This window comes from Lycorma delicatula, chromosome 2 (assembly GCF_047948215.1).
Source record: "Lycorma delicatula isolate Av1 chromosome 2, ASM4794821v1, whole genome shotgun sequence".
Lineage (NCBI taxonomy): Eukaryota > Metazoa > Arthropoda > Insecta > Hemiptera > Fulgoridae > Lycorma > Lycorma delicatula.
This window is the reverse complement of record NC_134456.1, coordinates 201,298,045-201,319,065: the sequence shown is the minus strand read 5'-3', so window position 1 is coordinate 201,319,065 and position 21,021 is coordinate 201,298,045. Positions and strand designations below refer to the sequence as shown.

General features: G+C 29.9%; 1 protein-coding gene across 2 annotated transcripts in view; it reads right to left on the bottom strand.

Moving 5' to 3' along the window:
* Window positions 1–21,021, bottom strand: part of LOC142319568 (retinaldehyde-binding protein 1-like) — a 114,651-nt gene that overhangs the window by 68,664 nt on the left and 24,966 nt on the right. For both annotated transcript variants that reach the window (XM_075357004.1, XM_075357003.1), the window contains exon 2: window positions 14,551–15,044. In XM_075357004.1, the coding sequence (XP_075213119.1) occupies window positions 14,551–14,974 (424 nt within the window). In that variant the 5' untranslated portion in view covers window positions 14,975–15,044. The remainder of the gene's footprint in view (window positions 1–14,550; window positions 15,045–21,021) is intronic.

Here is a 21,021-nt window from a genome sequence, read left to right as displayed (position 1 = left end):
GGGACGAAGTCAACGAACTACGTTTACGGTTCTAAACATGACCTAAGCTAACAGTGAAATGAAAATGGGAAAAAACAAGCGTGGAAACATTGTATTTCAGTTCATTTAGATTAGTAATAAAGAATACTTTCAAAAAATACCTCGAGTTTTGTTAGACAACTAATTTTCCATTTGATGTACCGCAGGACTCGAGTATGTCATTTTATTCATTTTTTTAATGTACCTTCACGAATCGCGCGCTAGATATCAGTACTTGATAGTACTAGGTAGCGTACAAAAACTTGATAATGTACTTTAAATAAGTAAATTTAAAAGAAAATATACTACAGCTTGTTTTAATAGTAAATGCTGTTATGTAAATGAAAGTACTGAATATGAAACAATTTTTTTAATTCTCATCACTTCCTTAAAAAAAAATAAAAGTATTAGTTTATAAGAGTTTATACTAGTTTTATTAAAAAACGAATAAATAAAATTGAAATAAATTCGATTGGTAAAATCGAATTTAACGAAAAAATCTAGGGTTACACTTACAAATAATAAGTGCAATATTACATCAGCTAATGACTTTAATTGTTGATTCGACTATAAATAAAAATACATTAAAAAAAAAATTATTTGTATTAGATGAAAATCGAGTTATTTTAATTTTGCAGTGTGAATTATTTACTAGTTTTAAGATTAAAAATTCACCTCTTTGTGCTTTATAATACCCATACTTTTAAAACATACAAATTAATTATTAAAACTATTAATTAATTAATTATTATATAATTAGGATAAGAGTAGCGGTAGAAAGGGTACATTTATTAAGAGTATGAAAATTTTGGTTACTCATCAGAAAAAATTATGTTTATCGATCAAATTCATATGAATTTCACGCAGTTTATGGTTGAGGCTGTATACTGGATACATGAAAAGGCAGTCTTGTAATCTTCGGTGGCAGATGTTACGGGTAAAATGAATCGGTAAGATTATCATTACGTACTTCGCTGTCTTATTGTGAATGGTTTATCCATTACTTTGAAAATAAGTTTTGCATCTGAGTTAGAAGATGATTATTTCAATATTTTAATTGATATTAAAAGTAAAAAATTGAACCAGGACTTTCTTCAGGGATTTTTTCAGGATTTTTGTGAATTAACATACATATTCATTTAATAGAAATGTAAGGGAATTTAATAAAAATACATGTAATAAAACACATACGAATTTAATAAAAAGAGTATATATTTATATGGTTTGGATTTCGAAATTAATACTTAATTTGAAAATAAACTTTGTTTCTAGGTCAATTTCATGTAATTTTCATTTGTAAACCGAAGTTCATAAACAGAAATTGTTTTACCCAGTGAAAAAAAAAGTTTTTTCCATTAGATATTTTAATATCAAATATTTTAATACTTATTTATACTTCGCTACTAAAATTTATTAAAATGATAGCTAAATTTGGAATTTTTAATCATTATTAAAAACTGGGCTCACCTTAATTAAGCCTTAACTGCGGAACTTTGTAAGATTATTTAGGATGTTAACAAATTAGAAACGCATTTGAAAAATAAACGACTAATAGATAAAAATCAAAATGTAGTAGATAGAAGATAAAAGTAGACTAATAGGTTTGGACAACTAATATGTTCTATTCTTTTCTTTCTAAAAGTTGTTCTAAAGAAGAATGTATAAACTGTCCATTTAAAAAGTTAATTCAGGCTTAATCGATATCGAGTTGCACTAAAGATCATTCTCGATTATCATTTATGAAATTTTAACCAATCGATTTAATTATATTTAAATCTTCTTTGCATAATGTAAGATCCTTTGTAGTATATATATATATATATAAGTATATACTTATATATATAAGTAAGAAAGGAAGAGAGAAAGAGATAGAGGCAGTAAGATAAAAAGTGATTGTAAAATAACTAGATTATGAACTGTGGTGACTGATTCTTACAGTTTATTTGTATCGCAGCTTCTTTTTTTTTTACATTCATTTCTTTCTAATAAATTTGAGTCCTGTTTAGGTAACTAGTCAACATGAACTCATGGTTCAACTTCTCATAATTGATTAAACAGATAAATGGATTTAATCTCCGAGTAAATGTTTTAAAGCATTTAACAAGCAATCAATAAGAATTTAATTAACACGAGACAAATGTAGAAAAAAAACCAAATTAAGTGAATTAAAAATTAATTTTTCACCATGTTTACGAAAATAGAAAACGAAATAACAAAATTACAACTTATGTACTGAAGAAATGCTACATAAATATACTTTTTGATTGTTTTAAAATAAATTTATTTATTATTTAAGAAATCTGTTTTTGTTATTTTTTATTACTTGTGTGTTGTTTTTTTTTTAATTATTAAGTTTGATACAAATTAATTATTTTAATGCCTATTACTTCAATAAATTTTACGGCAAAAATGCTTTCACTATTATAACAGCTAAAATTAATTTTATAATCTTATCACACGAAATTGGATTACATTCCGATGAAACTTATTTAATAATAATGAAATAAAAATAATTAAACGAATAATAAATAATAATTATTAGAATAAATTAGTTTGTTTATATACGTATATTAATATAAATTCTTAAGAAGTAAACGGATGTATTTACTGCTCAAGGATCAAAAGTTAGTTTATTATATTTAATAAATAGAAGTATCGTAGAGTAAAAAAGCTGAAAGTGGAATAAATAATTACATTTTCTAAGACAAAATATATTAAAATGTATTTCATCAAAAACAAAACTTAATTGTATTGAACTAGATTAAATTAGAAAAAAAATCTATTAAGATTTATCGTTTATAAAAATTAGAATATTATTACAAAAACGTGACAAGTCAACCAGTTACATTATTACACTATTTTTTAAATTTATTTATTAACTCTTTTATTGTGAATATTACGCTACTGGCTTTTGCTTATCAAAGTGTGTTTCTGTGTCAGTATCACATCGAATAAAATATCATTTGACCAATGTATCATTTGTTCAAGGGTACATTATGTGCTATGGATCATTTATTTTACTGTAATATTCTGATTTTCTTCGTCTGTAATCTCCCTGCCCCCCGGAGCCGGATCCGCAATTACGCATAAACTCAGCTCCGAGGGGTGCCTTCGCCTCAAACTACCTTGGTAGGGCGCTAGGCCCCACCCAGAGAGCTGGGACTCGGTTTTGTGTTACATACCATGCCTCTAGCGGGGGAACCCCAAGGGATTTCCCCGCCGGGACTTCGGTCTTGACGTCCTGCCTCTAATGGAGAACAACCGGAGGGATCCCCACCGGAACTACGGTCTTGCATTCCCCTCCCCTCCAATAGCGTCTGCAAGGTAGTCTCTATCCGATCATTGGTGGTGGGAGGCCGGAGCCTCCCACCCTTCCCGGACAGGGCTGTCCCCTACAGGCACCGCAGCTTCGTTGTGCAAACTCCAGCGGATTCATTGCGTGGACGAAATCGCCTTAGATCCACGGCCTCCAGACGCATGTCCATGCAATTTGCATGTTTGACACCGAGGTTCCTGCATACAGTACATTCACAAGTAGCCAGGCTCGCCACAGGTAAAGCAGTGGCCACTACGATCTGGTACAAGACACAATTTGGCCCTGTGGCCTGGCTTCCAACACCGAAATCATAAGTCATCAAAGGTGCGCCTCATCATTCGGCAGGCCACCCACCCAATTCGAATTCGTCCATCGGACAGAAGCATGGGCAGCACTACCAAGGCGACCACTTGCTTCGCCCCAAATGCCGGCCGCATGGATAGTGTACCTAGTGAGACCGTCTTCCTTGTAACCTGAGGAAGTTCCTTTAGGAACTCGTCTTTCGTAGTGAGTACGTCCACGTCCTTAACAACAACGTGGACCCTCCGGCCGCCTCTTCCCGTCAGAGCCAATATTTATACATCAATATTCTGATGTTTAAAAACTTTACTTCTTGTCGTTAATTTAAAAAATTATTTGGTTTTCGTTTTTGAAGTATAATTAATAAGAAAATTCAATCACTGTCATTAGATTTTTTTTTCGGATTATTTCGGAATATTACAGGATTTTTAGGGTTGGATTTCCTTTATCCTGAAAAGAAGATGGCCAGTATCTTACATATGCTTTATTTAATAATCAAATACCAGTAAGATAACCGTATTCAATATTACTTTGGATGTGCTATAAGGGTATAGGTGTGTATGTGTTATAAGGTGTTATAATTATAAACTTTGATGTGTTTATAAGGGATTCTGCGTTTTAGTACGGCTAAGACCGATTATTTTTTTTTCTAATAAAAAAGATATGTTAATTTTCACATTGTAGATGAAGAAGTAACATGTACAAATTTATTGTTATAAATCCTAGGGTTTCTTTTAAAATTTACGCTGTCAATAAATCGTACTATAAAAAATGCTGACTAAATATATTTCACAACTTAATTCTTCCAAATATATCGATGTAGTAAATCTGTAGGTCTAATTATTAGTACTTTAATATACTCCGAAATTTAATCCAAAAACAATCTGGTGTTTAAAAAGAAAAACCTCGCTCACCTCAAGAATTCAATTATTAGGTACAATCATCACACTTAACTGTAAACCGCTGAGTTTCCCATTTAAGAATAACATTTTTCCTACTGGCCTCTTCCGAACAGGATTAAGTCATTATTCTTTTATTTTAGTCACGATTACACACAAATAATAGCCACATTAATCCAATTAATAACAGTAAACACTAACACACTGTCGTCATATCGGCCTAAGTTATTTAAATTTACAACTACTGAGCGGTGGATGTTAATTAAAACCCAACGTGCTTCACTAAAAAGCTCAAGCTCAAAAAAAATCCAGCTTCCTTTGAATTTAAGAATTTTTCTTTTTAAGATGAAAAAGGATTTAAATTTGAACAAAAGCCGATCAGTAGTTAACATGATATCGCAATAAAATGTTTTGGATACGGGATAAAAAGGAAATAAGAAAAGCATAAACAGATAATGAAGGATACTAAAACAGCAATACTAAGGGTGCAACAAACTCAACATGAAAACTCTTAAAAAAGTTTTTATAAAATAACAAAAATACTAAAAACAAAAAAGCAAAACAGTAAACGGGTACTTTGAGAGTAAAGAATAGATGGCTCGAAATAATTTTAATTAAGGTTAAGGATGATAAAAATATAAATAACTACTAATAAAATATTATGGATAAAACTTAATTCATTAAATAAAATAAAATTAAAAATGGTTGTTTACTAACCACTTAAAATATGTTCATTTAACTATAGTCGTAATTTAATTATTTTTAAATACATTATAGCATGTGGGGGTAAAATGAATAATTGTTAAAGAAAAATATACGAAGCCTTAAAACAATTTAAATAGTATATTTTTGTTAAATTTATAATGTATTTAAACAATCTTAAAAGAAATATTAAGAACGTTTTAAAAAAAAACATTTTCTTGCAGTTCCAAGAGCGAAACTTCTAATTATTTTAACATTAAATGTGAAAAAATGTTTAAAAAAATCTGTGCATCACAAATCTGATGAAGGATACGGTCCGTTAGTTGAACAGCACTGGTTGAACTCTTGTTATGAAAGATTAAAAAAAATTTAGCTGATTTTAATACGTTTATTTAGACGCTCAAACATTATCTCAGTACACAATAAAAAATTAATTATTTTGAAGTAATCAGCATATTTTTATTAATTTAAAGCATGCATCAGCAAATTTTATTTCAGTAAATTTTTAAATGTTGCAAAAGTATAAATTTAGTCCATATTAAGCGATAGGAAATAATAATAATAATAATAATAATAATAATAATAATAATAATAATAATAATAATAATAATAATAATAATAATAATAATAATACAATGTAATTAATTTATTCTTTCGACGGAATTGAAATTCTTTTACTCCACTAAATTAATATGAACATTGTTTCTCTTTTAATTCAAGGTTAACAGAAATTTATTAAATTAATTAATAAATAAAGGAAAAAAGACATTAATATGTAAAATTATATATAAAATTATGGAAATAATTATAATAGTTAATCCCTCTTCTTTATTTTTATTTTGTCTTCAGTCATTTGACTGTTTTGATGCAGCTCTCCAAGATTCCCCATCTAGTGCCAGTTGTTTCATTTAGGAATATCCTACATCCCTAAAAATTTGGTTTACATATTCCAAATGTTGCTTGCCTCCACAATTTTTCCCATTTACCTGACCTCCAATATCAAAGCAACTATTACAGGATGCCTTAATATGTGGCCTATAAGTCTGTCTCTTCTTTCAACAATACTTTTCCAAATGCTTTTTTCTTTATCAATTTGCTGCAACAGATCTTCATTTGTCACCTTATCCACCCATCTGATTTTTAACGTTCTCCTGAAGCACCACATTTCAAAAGCTTCTAATCTTTTCTTCTCAGGTACTCTGATCGTCCAAGTTTCACTTCCATATAAAGCTGTGCTCCAAACATATACTTTCCTGGCGTTTAAATTAATTTTTGATTTAAACAAATTATATTTCTGACTGAAGGCTCGTTTCGTCTGTGCTATTTGGCCATCCCTGCTTCGTCCATCTTTAGTAATTCTACTTCCCAAATAACAAAATTCTTCTACTTCCATAATTGTTTTTTCTTCCTATTTTTATATTCAGTGGTCCATCTACATTATTTCTACTACATTTCGTTACTTTTGTTTTGTTCTTGTTTATTTTAATGTGGTAGTCCTTGCGTAGGACTTCATCCATGCCATTCATTGTTTCTTTTAAATCGTTTTTACTCTCAGCTTGAATTACTATTTAGCAAATCATGGAATCTTTATCTTTTCACCTTGTACTCTTACTCTGGATTTAAATTGTTCTTTAACAACATTAACTGCTAGTTGATGTATCAGGGATAGGGAACATCTTTGTCTGACTCCCTTTTTTATTATGCTTCTTTCTTATTCTCTTCGATTAATGTTGCAGTTTGGTTCCTATAAATGTGTTCTACCTCTATACTTGAACCCTAAACTTTTTAAAATGCTGAACATTTTGTTTCAGTCTTCATTATCAAATGCCTTTTCTAAGTCTATAAATGCCATGTATGTTGGTTTGTTTTTATTTAATCTTCCTTCTACTATGAATTTGAGTGCTAAAATTGCTTCCCTTGATCATACAATCTTCCTGAAATCAAATTGAACTTCTAACACTTCTTGCACTCTCCTCTCAATTCTTCTGTACAGAATTCCAGTTAAAATTTTTTATGCATGAGTAGTTAAGCTAATTGTTCTGTATTCTTCACATTTATCTGCTTCTGCTTTCTTTGGTATCATGACAATAACACTCTTTTTGAAGTCTGACAGAAGTTCCCCTTTTTCATAAATATTACACACCAGTTTGTATAATCTATCTATCGCTTCCTCACCTGCACAGTAATTCTGTAGGTATGCCATCATACCAGGAGCCTTTCTGCCATTCAGATCTTTTAATGCTCTCTTAAATTCAGATCTCATATTGTATCTCCCTTCTCATCCTCTTTGACTTACTCTTCTTCCTCTACAACACCAGTTTCAAATTCATTTCCTCTGTATACTCTTCAATATATTCCATCCACCTATAGACCTTTTCTTTTCTATTATAAATTGGTGTGCCATCTTTATTTGACATACTATTAGATTTTAATTTATGTGCTAAAAAATTTGCCTCAAGTTTTTTGTATACTCACTCTATTTTACCAATGATCATTTCTCTTTCCACTCCTGAACACTTTTCTTTTATCCACTCTTCTTTCGCTAATTTGCACTTCCTGTTTATAGTATTTATTAATTGTCAATAGTTCCTTTTTACCTTCTTCATCACTAGCATTATTATACTTTCTAAATTCATCCATCAGCTGCAATACATCCTCTGATACCCAAGGTTTTCTACCAGTTCTCTTTGTTCTGCCTATTTAAGAATAATTTTACTAAGAATAATAATAATGTTACCTCAGCATCTGCTGCTTTAAGAATTTCCTTTTTAACATTCTCCCATCTTTCTTCTATATTTTCTATCTTATCTTTTTTACTCAGATCACTTGCGATGTCCTCCTCAAAAATCTTCTTTCTTCCCCTTTTTCAATCTTCTCTAAATTCCACTGATTCATCTGACCCCTTTTCTTCAGGTTTTTAAACACCAACCTATATTTAATTGTCACTTAATTATGGTCGCTATTAATGTCTACTCCTGGATATCCTTCGCAGTCGATGAGTTGATTTCTAAATCTTTGTTTAACCATGATGTAATCTATCTGATACTTTGCAGTATCATCCGGATTTTTCCATGAGTATATTCTTCTATTATGATTTTTAAACTGGGTATTAGCAATTAATAAATAAAATACTTTTGCAACTCAATTAGTTGGTCCCCTCTTTCATTCCTTTTGCCCAGCCTGTATTCACCCACAATATTCCTTTCTTGCCTTTTCCGATGCTTGCATTCCAATCTCCAACTATTATTAAATTTTCATCTCCTTTTAAGTGTTTAATTGCTTCATCAATTTCTTCATATACACACTTTACCTCATCATCATCATCATGGGCACTTGTAGGCATATAGACATTAACAATTGTTGTCGGCTTAGGTTTTGATTTGTACTTATTACAATGATTCTATCGTTAAGCATTTTGAAATACTCTACTCTATTCCTTAACTTGTTGTTAATTACAATACCTACTCCTACCTGCACTTTATTTGTCGCCGAGTTAATTATTCTAAAATCACCTGACCAAAAGTCGTTTTCCTCTTCCCACCAAACCTCACTATTTCCTACTACATCTACATTTAATCTATCCATTTCCCTCTTTAAACTTTCTAACCTACCAACCTTTTTTAGACTTCTAACATTCCACACTCTGAGTATGTTATTTTTTAATTTTCTGCTGATCCCTTCCTTAGTAGCCTTAGTATCCGAAGATCCGAACAGGGGACTAGTTTACTTATGGAATATTTTACCAAGGAAAGCAAATCCATCTTTGTTATATGAAAGTGCAGAGTTACATTTTCTTGGAAAAAAAAACAGCTGTAGTTTAACATTGCTTTCAGCTGCGCAGTACTCGGAAGATTGAGTGATGTTGATATGGCCGTTTAAATCCTCCTGACTTACGCTCTTAACAACTTCTGAAAGAGCTGCTGCCATCTTTCAGGAATCATTCCTTAGTCTGACTCTCAACAGATACCTCTCCGATATGGTTGCACCTGGGTCCAGCTACTCTGTATCACTAAGCACTAAGCCCCCTCACCATCGGCAAGATCTCATGATTTATAGAGGGAGAATTTTTATTTAATTACTCATTCTACTGTAATTATAAAAGATATTTAATTATTGTAGGAAAATTTGTAATACTCACTTGGTAATACGTCATTACAAATATGAAATCTTTAAATAGAATTTATTGTTTTACGCTATTAAATATATTTGATATATGAAATATATTTTTATGCTTTTAATTGATTGAGTTAGTGGATAACTACTTCGGTTTTTCCTTATCACATTTTCATGAAACACGTTAACTGTTTTGCTTTATGTATGTAGATTGTCTTTAAAATGTTTTCAAACCCTTCATTCGATAGGATAGTTTGGAAAAGTTTATTCATCTGATTATTACTCAAAAAATGCATAGTCATTTTGTTTAAACTTTTGGTTCAAAATTGGAGCAATCATTTTCCATAAGTGTGAGTAATTTACCTTATACCTGAAAGAAATTTGCGTGATGTCACATGAAGTCAACTTCCCTGCTATATTCACTATGTAATAAATAAATAAGAAAAAAGATTGCGTTAATAATTTTACTTATACAAAAATATTTAATTTATGACCCTGAATTCGTAACCAGGTCAACTCAATTTGTTCCACATCACTAATAGCTTCGGTTACTGAAAGATCATGTTTTAATAATAAAGAAAATTTGTAAAAAGATGGGAAAATAAAAAAAGTTAGTGATTTGAAATTCGACAGAAATATTAAAAATATTATTGCAAAACATGATTCAACATTTAAACAAACTAGTTATGAGTATTACTAATTATAAACAATTAAAGTAATGCATATAAAAACAGCTCTTCTGTCGAATTAAAAAAAAATCCCTCAAAATAAATTATTTTGGAATTGCTATTAAAACATTTTTAAAAGCAATCAACAGAATATAAATTTAACATGCTTAATTTCTATGTATATTTTATGAAAATGTAGCCACTTATTTTCTAAATATTTACTGTCAAACTCGATTGCACATAACATTAAAACGAACGGTAGAAATATTTTGAAAAAGAAAATGGTATAGTGTTTGATAATGAAAATCATAGTCGACCAGATTTAGGTAATAGCTTTGAAAATGTTACATAATATGATAAATTAACAAAGTTGCCAACCCAGCAAGAAGAATTAAAAGAATAAATGTTTGTTCTTATTGTATACTTATGTCCTAAAAGGATGTTTAAACTTCTACAATATGCAAAAAACGGAAGTCCAGTAATCTGAATTAGTTTAAAAGTTACTATTATTCAACGGCTGAAATAATTATGGTTTGACTAATCATAATTTTTAGTGCACTGATAAAAAGATAAATCATTAAAAACACGTAAAACTATTGTGTGAAAATTAACAGCACTATAGCATAAAATTTAATATATATTCTTTAATTTTTATAACTTAATGTTTAAAGATTGAGAATTTCATTTGACGAATTCAAAATTCATTTTTTCAAAATTCGGTCATTCTTAAAATTCTGTCTCAAAATTTAAATATTTTTCTATAAAAATAATTCATTAAATCTTTTAATTAGAATAGATAGACCTGTTTAAAATAGTCTATTATTTCTGTAATACAATTTTTTAAAAGCAAGAAATAAACACCAACAATTGTTTTACAGTTTTAATTAATAATATTGATTGAAAAAAGCCTATTAATTAAAAATAATACAATTTTTTTTTGTATTATAAAAGTACGTAGTGCTTTTTTTGCTTTTTAATTACTTACTCCCTCTATCAAACAGTAACTTAATGATAGGGTTCCGTTTTTCATCCGGGAATCCCGGTCAGGCATGGAATTTTCATACGCTAAGAATCCCTTTTCCGTATTCCTATGTACAATGTTCAAAGTTTCTGTGATGAATTAATGAACTAATTCATCTAGAAAGAGCTTAAAAAATGTTTAAATTCAGTATGTGGTAATAATAAAACTACTTCAGATAAAAGAAATAGAAAGCCGAAATATCCGCCCATCGAACAGCGAAGGTTTTTGTAAAACAGAGCAAAGTTGATAAATTAATATTTTGATTTATTTTTTTCGCCTAAAGCTTTTCGTTTGCAAGTTATCGAGAGTCATGGAGGGGGGGAGGAGGACTATAATTAAATGTAAAAAATTATTATTTAGTGATAATCTTGAAAATGCATTTATTTGTAAACCATGATAATGTACTGTCATACAGTCAGAGCGTAATGGTACCTTAATATAATATACATATTTATACCTTTATATTTACATTTTTAAACATACATATTATTACTGACTTGGAGTTGAACATGGCTTTTAGAGGTCGCTATTAATTGTTCTAATTTATAAAATGCCACCTGATATTTAAGCTACAATTCATTTTCATTAAAATAATAAATGCAATAAGGATAAAACTTAGTATGTTTAAGATGCCATTAGCTGTCTGTATCGAGAGAAACGATAACGATATGAAAAGGATAAAAATAAAAATAGAAAGAAAGGAGAAAATGGAAGAACGTTTTTCGTTTTTATCAGACATACAACTTAATTGTGTTGTTTATAATTATGTTCATAATCTGGAAAATAAATAAAATATAAGATGTGTTTTATCAATTACAATTGAATAAAAGACAGTAAAGGTAAATGACAGGCAAAATTTCACGTGCTAAATTTGCTAATTATTTCATTCACTCAATAGAAAAATATTTACTTTGTTTTTAGTTCAAATTATCATCTCTATTAAAATATAAACAAACAAACAGAAAGATTAAATATAGAATATACAAACTATAAACACACACACACACACACACACACACACACACACACACACACACACACACACACAACACACACACATATATATATATATAGATATATATATATATATAGATAGTGTTATGTGGGCGCACGCGAGTGGGTGGTGTGTGTGTGTTGTATTTTACTTTTAATTAAAAAAGGATTATGATTTATTTAAATAAATACTATTCATAAAGCAGCTGTCCTTAAAATTAATAATAATGATGACAATAATCGAAATAATTTATGATCGATTAATATTAAGGATTACATTGAAAAGTTTTTGAAATGAATTGATTATTCCTGTTTATTAAGGGAGTTAAATTGAAAGATAAATATGTTAAGTTATATTATAATAATTTGTTTCTTATCGTGAAACTTTATAGGGGAGGACATGTGGTATTCTATCATCATCTGTCAAATTAATAAATTGACCTGATTCTCTCAATTACTAATAAAATTGTTATTAAATTAACTGAAATTATATAATTAAGTTTATGATGTTTACATTTTAAGCACTTAACAGTAAATTAATTTATGAAGGCCATAATAAGAACGTTTTAATTTTTTAGTTTTCGTTTAGTTATTACAAGTAATATTTCTGATATTATTTATTATATTTAAAGAATTAATTAGACTATATTTATCTTATTTCTTAGAAAATATTACATTAACTATAAGAAATAATTATACTCTTTTAATGCCCAGAGTCCTGTCGCTTATATGTAAAGTTTTATGTAATTGACGATTTTTTTAAATGATATTCAATTATTCTACGGGCAATCTTCAAATTTATTACCAGAGTGCAATAAATAATTTATATACAAAATAAAATCTGTTACACCATTTCACTGTTTCAGTGCTTGATTAGTTTGTGCGATTAAAAATATTATTTTTTTATTTTTTAGTGTTTTGTTTTCCTTTTATGTTTTGAACTTAAATATACTTTGAATTTACATATGTTTGTATATATCATATCTGTATATACTCGTATATATATTTACTAATGTTTATTATATATTTAAATATGCCGAATAAGACATGTACAACTCTTTGAGGGTTTTCAATGGAAACCCCTTTCTGCATGTAATTTTTTTGTATTCACATTTACTTATGATTCCGGCAAATTAACGGAACCGACTGTAAATTAAACATAGCCGCAAAAAAATAAATAAATATAAAATAAAATTTATAATTTTTTTATCGTAAAAAAGACAAACGTAAAAAAATGTATATACATGAATTATTTTATCTATACTATGTTCATAGACAGTTCTTACATTATTAAAATAATCCACCTACTTAAATAAGTAGGATATTATCTGCGGTTGATAATTCTATAAATATCAACTATATACAAGTTAATACAATGTAAATATTCTAATCTAATTAAAATATTATTTTATCATTATTTTTTATCTCAAATGTTTATTTTCTTTAACTTTTTAAGTTGGCATCAAGGAGCTTTGATAGTGTTTTATGAAAAACGCTTAAAAGATAAAAAAAAATTCATAACGTAAACACTTTAGCGGTATTTAAACTTTATATTATTTTTTGGCGCTAATTAACGTATGAAAATATTTTATATATAGCTTATTTATTTATTCGTATAGCAGAGAAATTAGAAAATGTAATAAAAGTAAAATATTTTCTTCTTTAAATATACGTGTAGTGGAACTTTCATTTTCCAAAGTAATTGATGTAGATGTATTAGGTAACACATGAATGCTTGATTTTGAAATTTATAATATTATTTAAAAATATACTACGTAAACAATAAGTAATAAAATAAAATATACCAAAATTTTAATATAACACCTAATGAAAAAAAAAGAAGAAAACAATTGCGAAGATAATCCGAAAATTGCTGCATTTTATTTTATTCTCACTTGTATATTAATAAACATTTTCACAATTATTTCTGTACTTGGTGATATTTTAAGTAATAAAATAAAATATGTTATATATGCATATTCGGTTGTAGATATTAAATAATACACAATAATATAAGTACAGTAACTACATATATAAACGTAAAAAATAAAGGGACATTTCTTAGTAAAATATATTTATTTTTTATCGTTAATTTCAGGTAAACTGAATTTTAATTGTTAGAAATACTGATAAGCAGAGTTATCATCTTAGATAATATACTGTATAACTCATGCTTGCATACAACTGTGCTTATGGCACACACGTGTTCACTTATAACTAAAATTTTGCATAGATACAAACAAGTAAGCATGTGACTGTTTACAATATAAACATTAAACTTTTTTTTTATTGCAGAGAGATAATGTTTTTCTTTTTATAATACTCTCTCTCTCTCTCTCTCTCTCTCTCTCTCTCTCTCTATATATATATATATATATATATATATATATATATATATATATATATATATATACACACATACATATAATGCTTAAATAATTAAGTAATTATATATTAAGGCAATCTTATTTATTAAAGAATATAATTATAAGTCATAAAAATACGTGTATATCTACTCACTTTCTAACAACTGCTTTAAGGTCTTAAGAGCCTGTTCTTTGACTTCAGGCGTTTCTCTCAATTCAACTTCCGCAATTTTTTGTATTTCATCTGGTAGCACTTGTAGCTGATCTTCTAACTGAAGTACGAACTGCCCGAGGGACACTCTCCTGGTGATGTCGGACTTCATTTCACTCTCAGTGCATATGACCAACTGCGATTTACCGTGCGTTATAGCTAAATAGCCCCTCCTATGAGGACCGCATGACGTCATATAGAAGGCCCCTTCTTCGCCTTCTGCTGATTTTAATCTACTTTTTCTCTCCTTATCCTTACTTACTTCCATATCCTTATCTTTATCGCATTCGAATTTTTCAGTTTTTAAATATTCTAACGCGGTATCAAATTCATCGAATTTTAGATTATTTATTGCATTTCCTTCCATTTTACTTCAGTTTGATGAGGATGAAGTAGCTTGGAGAATATTGTTACTTTTGTTCCTTAAGAATTAGATACTGAAAAAAGGAAAGAAAGCTGATTAATTTAAATTTGTTATCTAAACTTTAAATTAAAATCAAATTTAAAAAAAAATTTACCCAACAAACAGGTTGAAAATAAGTTTCTTTTTTTTAATCCGGTTAAAGCAGTAGTAAGTTTTACTGAAGAATTTTATCGTCTAAAGATAGTTTCAATTATTTTTATTATAAAATTATAAAATTCGAATTCTAATTCTAATTATAAAATTAGAGAATTATAAAATTCTCTATTACAAAAACATACAACTACTTATGATGATTATACAATAATGAAATGTTTTTATATATTAATCGTACAGAAATTTATATTTTATTATGTGTGATTTCTCTTATTTAAACATTTTTTAAAAGCTATAATTATTTCAGTTACTTATATTAAATGAAATTATTAAAGTTATAAATTAACATTTTATAAATTATTAATTTATAATATTTATATTAAATCTATATTTAATAATATGAATGCAGTTTTAATTATTATTATATAAAAGAAATGTTTTTATGATACGTAATGGTAGGATACGTGTGTTTTTTTTTAGAGCAAAACAAGAATTCACCGTGAAGTAGAATTTGTCCTGAAAAAGGTAATCCCCATCTCCGGAACATACCATTTACGTTCCACGTTCAGGGTGGTAACAGCTGTACAAAAGTACAATACATATAGCTGGCTAACGGGCTTCGAGTGTTTTCAGACTGTTATCAATCATTATTGATAACACTGATCCCGACCTGTTTCCAAATTCAGGTCACTATAGAAATGGACTCTTTCTTCACCTACAAATCGTGTTTATTACTAAACGATTTTGGATATGGACTTACACCTGGCAATGTGGCTGCCAGGATCGATGTGATTGGAAGTGTTATAGACCCTTCTGTTGGCCACATGTCCGTCGCGATGGCCAAGCATGTAGAAATGTGCTCATGTATGTCAGTGTACGGGAGCCTTGAACGCTTTGGTAAGTGGGGGCCTGTAATCAGTGCACAGATTGCGCATCCGCTCTTTGCCAGGACATATGCCAGTTCCACCGGAGTACTCCCCGGAGGATGGCGTTGCTAAAGACAGGATCAACATTTCATGCAGAATCTTGAACAACCAAACGTGGCAGAGGGTTCACGTAAACACTCTCGTCTAGAAAAGTCAATCTGCCAGAAGCGAAAAGGAAACGAATTAAGGATTCAGATAAAATTAGAAAATAGTTGAGAATTCGTTAAGCTGTTAAAGAGCGCTCAGATTAAGGAATCTTGTAATTACGAGAGTATATTAACCTCCAGAAAGTCAGCCCATTCTTGACTGCTCGGGAGTTAAGAAACTCTGCTGGTGATCCTGTCAAGGAAATAGGTAAAACTTTTAATGGCCTATATTTCTGTATATGAAGGTCAAAGCCAAAATGTTCAAGCTTTAAAGAGGATCAGTGAGTTCTTTGTGCTTGTAAAAATCATAGCATTCTTAACTCATCGAAAGGAGTTGTTGTTTGCTGCGATCTTCTTAATTGCACTGAAGAAGAAATAGTAGAGGAATTGTTAAGCCAATATTTGAAACAATGCCGAAGGTTGACCATGAGGAAAAATGGAGAGGTTTTTTCCTTCTGCTTCAAATGCTGGAGAAAGTACGTGATGGCATATATCATCTAGATGTGCGTGAATTCATACTGCAACCTATGCAATGTTGTAAGAGCCAGCGTTTCGGACAGACTGCAGTCAGGTGTAAAAGGTAAGAAATCTGCGTGTTTGGAGCGGAAAGTCACAAAGGCGATCCGTGCAAAGATCTTCCAGTTGTCAACTGCAAAGAACAATACAACTGCTGTTCAAGAAACTGCTTGGTTTTCAAGATAGAAACGGCGATTCATGAGGTTAAAAGTTTCCAAAAATTAAGTTATCCTGAAGTAAGGAAAATTGTTAGCAGTCCATAAAGTACATCGTCCGCCAATTTATTATCTTAAAATCATAAAACATCAGATAGTCACTGACACTGATCGAATACGATTAATATATAGCCCATAAAAATCGATGTAATTATTTTGGAGTTACAGGCGGTATGTTTAAAAAGCATACACCAATACATTTACCCTATTCTTGGAATAGTTGAAAAAAATACAATGCTCTATGGTATTCAGAATTTTTAGTAAAAGGAAGTTTTTTTTTTACTTTCATCATTTCATTTTAGAATCTCTTATTTAGTAGTATAATTAACAACACGTTTGTCCTCTATTCATTGCAATAAGAGTTGAGGATCTTGAAATGTGTTTGAAGGGTGAACAAAGGGAGATTAGAAGACTACCCACTGAAAAGATAATTCACTGAAGACGGCAGCTCAGTACCATGTAATCATCACAGCGTGTAGAAGTCCGACTGTTCCAGTGGTGTTTGTGCAAGTGCTAGTTTTATATTAGTAATATTACAAATACTTCGATTATAAAGATTCAAATAAACGGCTATTTTAAGAAACAGATTCCAGTGTTTATAAACTGGAATATGATATGCCGTCATATCAGTTAAGTAACTGTCTATGAAAATAATTATTTATATTACTAGCTCTATCCGCCACGCTTCGCTGTGGCACATTGTGGTTGCATGGATGAGAAATGAGAAACAAAACAAAGCATACGTTTCATAGAAGTTTAATTTTGCAATGCTTATGGATATACAATATTTTTTGTTTTTCCACAGTCTGCGTAGATATATATATCCTGTTTGCCGACTCGGGAACACGCAACATACAGCTGCCCATGTGAGAAGCAATCCGCATCTAAATCTAAACCACACAATTCTAAAGATTGACCTTGAGCTTTATTGATTGTGATCGCAAATGCCAATCGAATTGGGAGTTGCAATCTTTTAAATTAAAATGGTGTATCGGTCGGGATTATGGGTATTCGAGGAATGAAGACATCTTCACCTTTGAAAGGCCCCGTTAAAATCGTTGCTTTCACTACGTTATTCATCAATTTCTTAACTGCAAGTCGCGTGCCGTTGCAGAGTTTTGGCTGATTAATATTCCGCAACAGGATAATTGCCATTTTTTGATCGAACCGTTGCTAGAATCAATCTAATGAGGAATGTTTTCCCAGTTCCTCCTGGCGCATCCAAGAAGAAGGTTCCCCCAACTCCGTCATTTATCATTTGCATTATGCGATCATAAATGCCTTTCTGTTCACGCGTTAATTTGGGAATGTTTGATTGAACATATGACTGAAGATCACTAATGTTGTAATTTTGTTCACGGCGTAAATCCACATCAAATGAAGCAATCGCAGCTCGGGTGGGTGCTGGCATTCCCAATTGACTAAGAACTTTATTTGCAATAGCTAAGCACTTGTCTTCAATATTTATCAATGCCTTCTGTAAATTCCATGGTCATATTGGTATTTTCTAGGCGTACTCTGTGCAAAATATCCTCAGCCATATGCGATTGATATCTTTCCCATAACTCTGTGGGAGATGAAGGGAAGCAAGCGGTCAATATAATTGCGAATAATGCGCGAATTTGATTTGGATGTGCAGTGTTGCACGCGTCATTAATACATATATCCCACTGTTGGTCGTTTTCTAATAAATTCAGAGCTTGGTGAAAGGCGCAGCTCAATCACGACACGATCACACAAAAGTACCTCTTTTAAAGTGAATATTTAATTCAGATTGTATAATAATCTGAATCAGATGCAAGTGAATAAGTTTTTGTTTTTTTTTTGTTAATAAACAATGTAATTGGGAACAGGTATTGTTTCACATGTGACTGCGGTTGTCGTTAGCTAGTATGGCGAGTGTTCCCTTCGCTTCCGGTAGATGGCGCGGTCACTGGTACACAGCTGACCGTTAAAAAAACTGTTTTCTCGCGGTCGCGGGTATGTGACTGATGCGAAAAATAGATAAAAACAATCTTTGATGCGGGTTTTATATCGTGCTAAAATTTAAGCTCAATCGGTGCAGAACATTTTGAGTTTTTGAAGCCGTACACAAACGAACTTAACATTTTTATATATATAGATTAGTAACAAAATAGTATTCTTTATTTAAAAATTCCAGGGTCTACGAAAAAAAAAGTATATATATATTTACATCAAACAAATTAGACGTGTGGTCGATAATTTTATGGTCAATTGACTATGAAAAGTAATGTGTGTTAAAAATTAAAAAAGACTATCCAAATTTGAAAGTCTGTTTCTTCCTTTACAAATTAGTCCTCGTAAGATTTAGTACTCATAAGGCATAACAGCGAACGAAGATTTTGATGTTTCAATATGCACCGTTTTAAAATTATCGTAACAAATCTTTTATTTCTGCGTTCAAAATGTGAATTAATTATCTACAAATAAAAAATAAAATGCTACTACTGCAAACAAAAGAAAAAGAAGGCACCAGAAAAAAATAAAGTAGATTACTAAATTAGAAACATGCACCACAACAACTTTCTAATGCTTAATTTGGCGCCAATTTAAAATAATTTAAAGAAGAACTGAAAAAGTATCTTGCGCAGTTCTGCGGAAGAAGACCAACTTTAATTTAATTTGGTTTGTACTATTTGGTTTTACTACAGATAAAGTAATGTCGGCATTCAACTTGCAGCGTCATAACAAACCACGCTTTTAACTTGCCCCGCTCAAATTTTTTCAATCTCAAATTGAGCGTAACTCAAGAACAACTCAACCAATTCTTCATAAAATTTATCAAATTTTCATACGCAGAACTTCAGATACATCACTACAGCATATCTAAATTTCAATGAAATTGACTAGTTGTCTTGGAGATTTTCAAGTTACAAAATTTTGTAAATTGGCCTCAAAGTGTATAAGGAAGCCCCAATTTAAGGGAATGATATTTTCGTATTCCTCATATCTCAAAACTTAAAGAAGATTCATTTTTAACCCCCCTCCCCTCACTACCACCATAAAACCATAAGTAATACCGTAATTTTCTTCGAAAAGTCAGTAAATTATATATATATATATATATTTTTTTTATCTTATATCATTTTTTGTCTCGGATTTATATTTTTAAATTTTATTTAATATTTTATTTTTTTATTTGTAATCGACGGGGCAACAAAACATTTGCCGTATGAAGTAAGGCTGTCAACAAGAAACGATCTTGAAAAAGATGGAAATGGAAACAGAAAAACAATTTAAAGGTCTGCTACCAAGAATAAAATAAAACGTAACGATGTATCACTAAGCTGAAAAAATTCAAAATTATACAATGATAACAAAATGAAAAGTATCTTCTGATTGCCAATGTAGATAATTTAACTTATCGTTTAAAAATCTTTCACTTATTTATTGATAGACTTACTATGAACTATCAAAAGATCTTTCTGTAAAATACAAAAATAATTGACAACAGCGTTATTATTTCCAGAATATGACCCTCTATCTGTCATCAACCTTTTTTTTAGTCGGGTCTTAGACGATTCCAAACTTCAGTAGTATCACTGTACAGATTTGGAAGTCTCCATATCAAATCAGAAGATGTTTGGTTCACCCAATTCTGAGTTGTTAACCCAAATTGACCCCAACACACACACACACACACACACACATATATATATATATATATATATATATATATGTGTGTGTGTGTTTGTGTGTGTGTGTATAAATATATCCGAACCAGTGTGCACGCACATTAATATACATATAAGGGAACAGAATATACCATCTTTTTGCATTTCTTGGCGTTTCATGACCCTTGAGTCCAAAATTATTTATTTCTGGCACAATTACAAAACTTTCCTCTTGCTTAACATATAATGCGTACAAATAATTAACAGGAATATAACAAAATCAATGAAAATAATCCAGTTGTTTGAACATATTTATATATATATATACAATAAAATAAATTTACCAATCGAATTGAAAACCTCTTCCTATTTTAATTTAGTCATAAAACAGAAATTCTAGTATCACTAAAACTAACAGAGAATGAATTTTTTTTTAATATAACATGATGAAAACTAAAT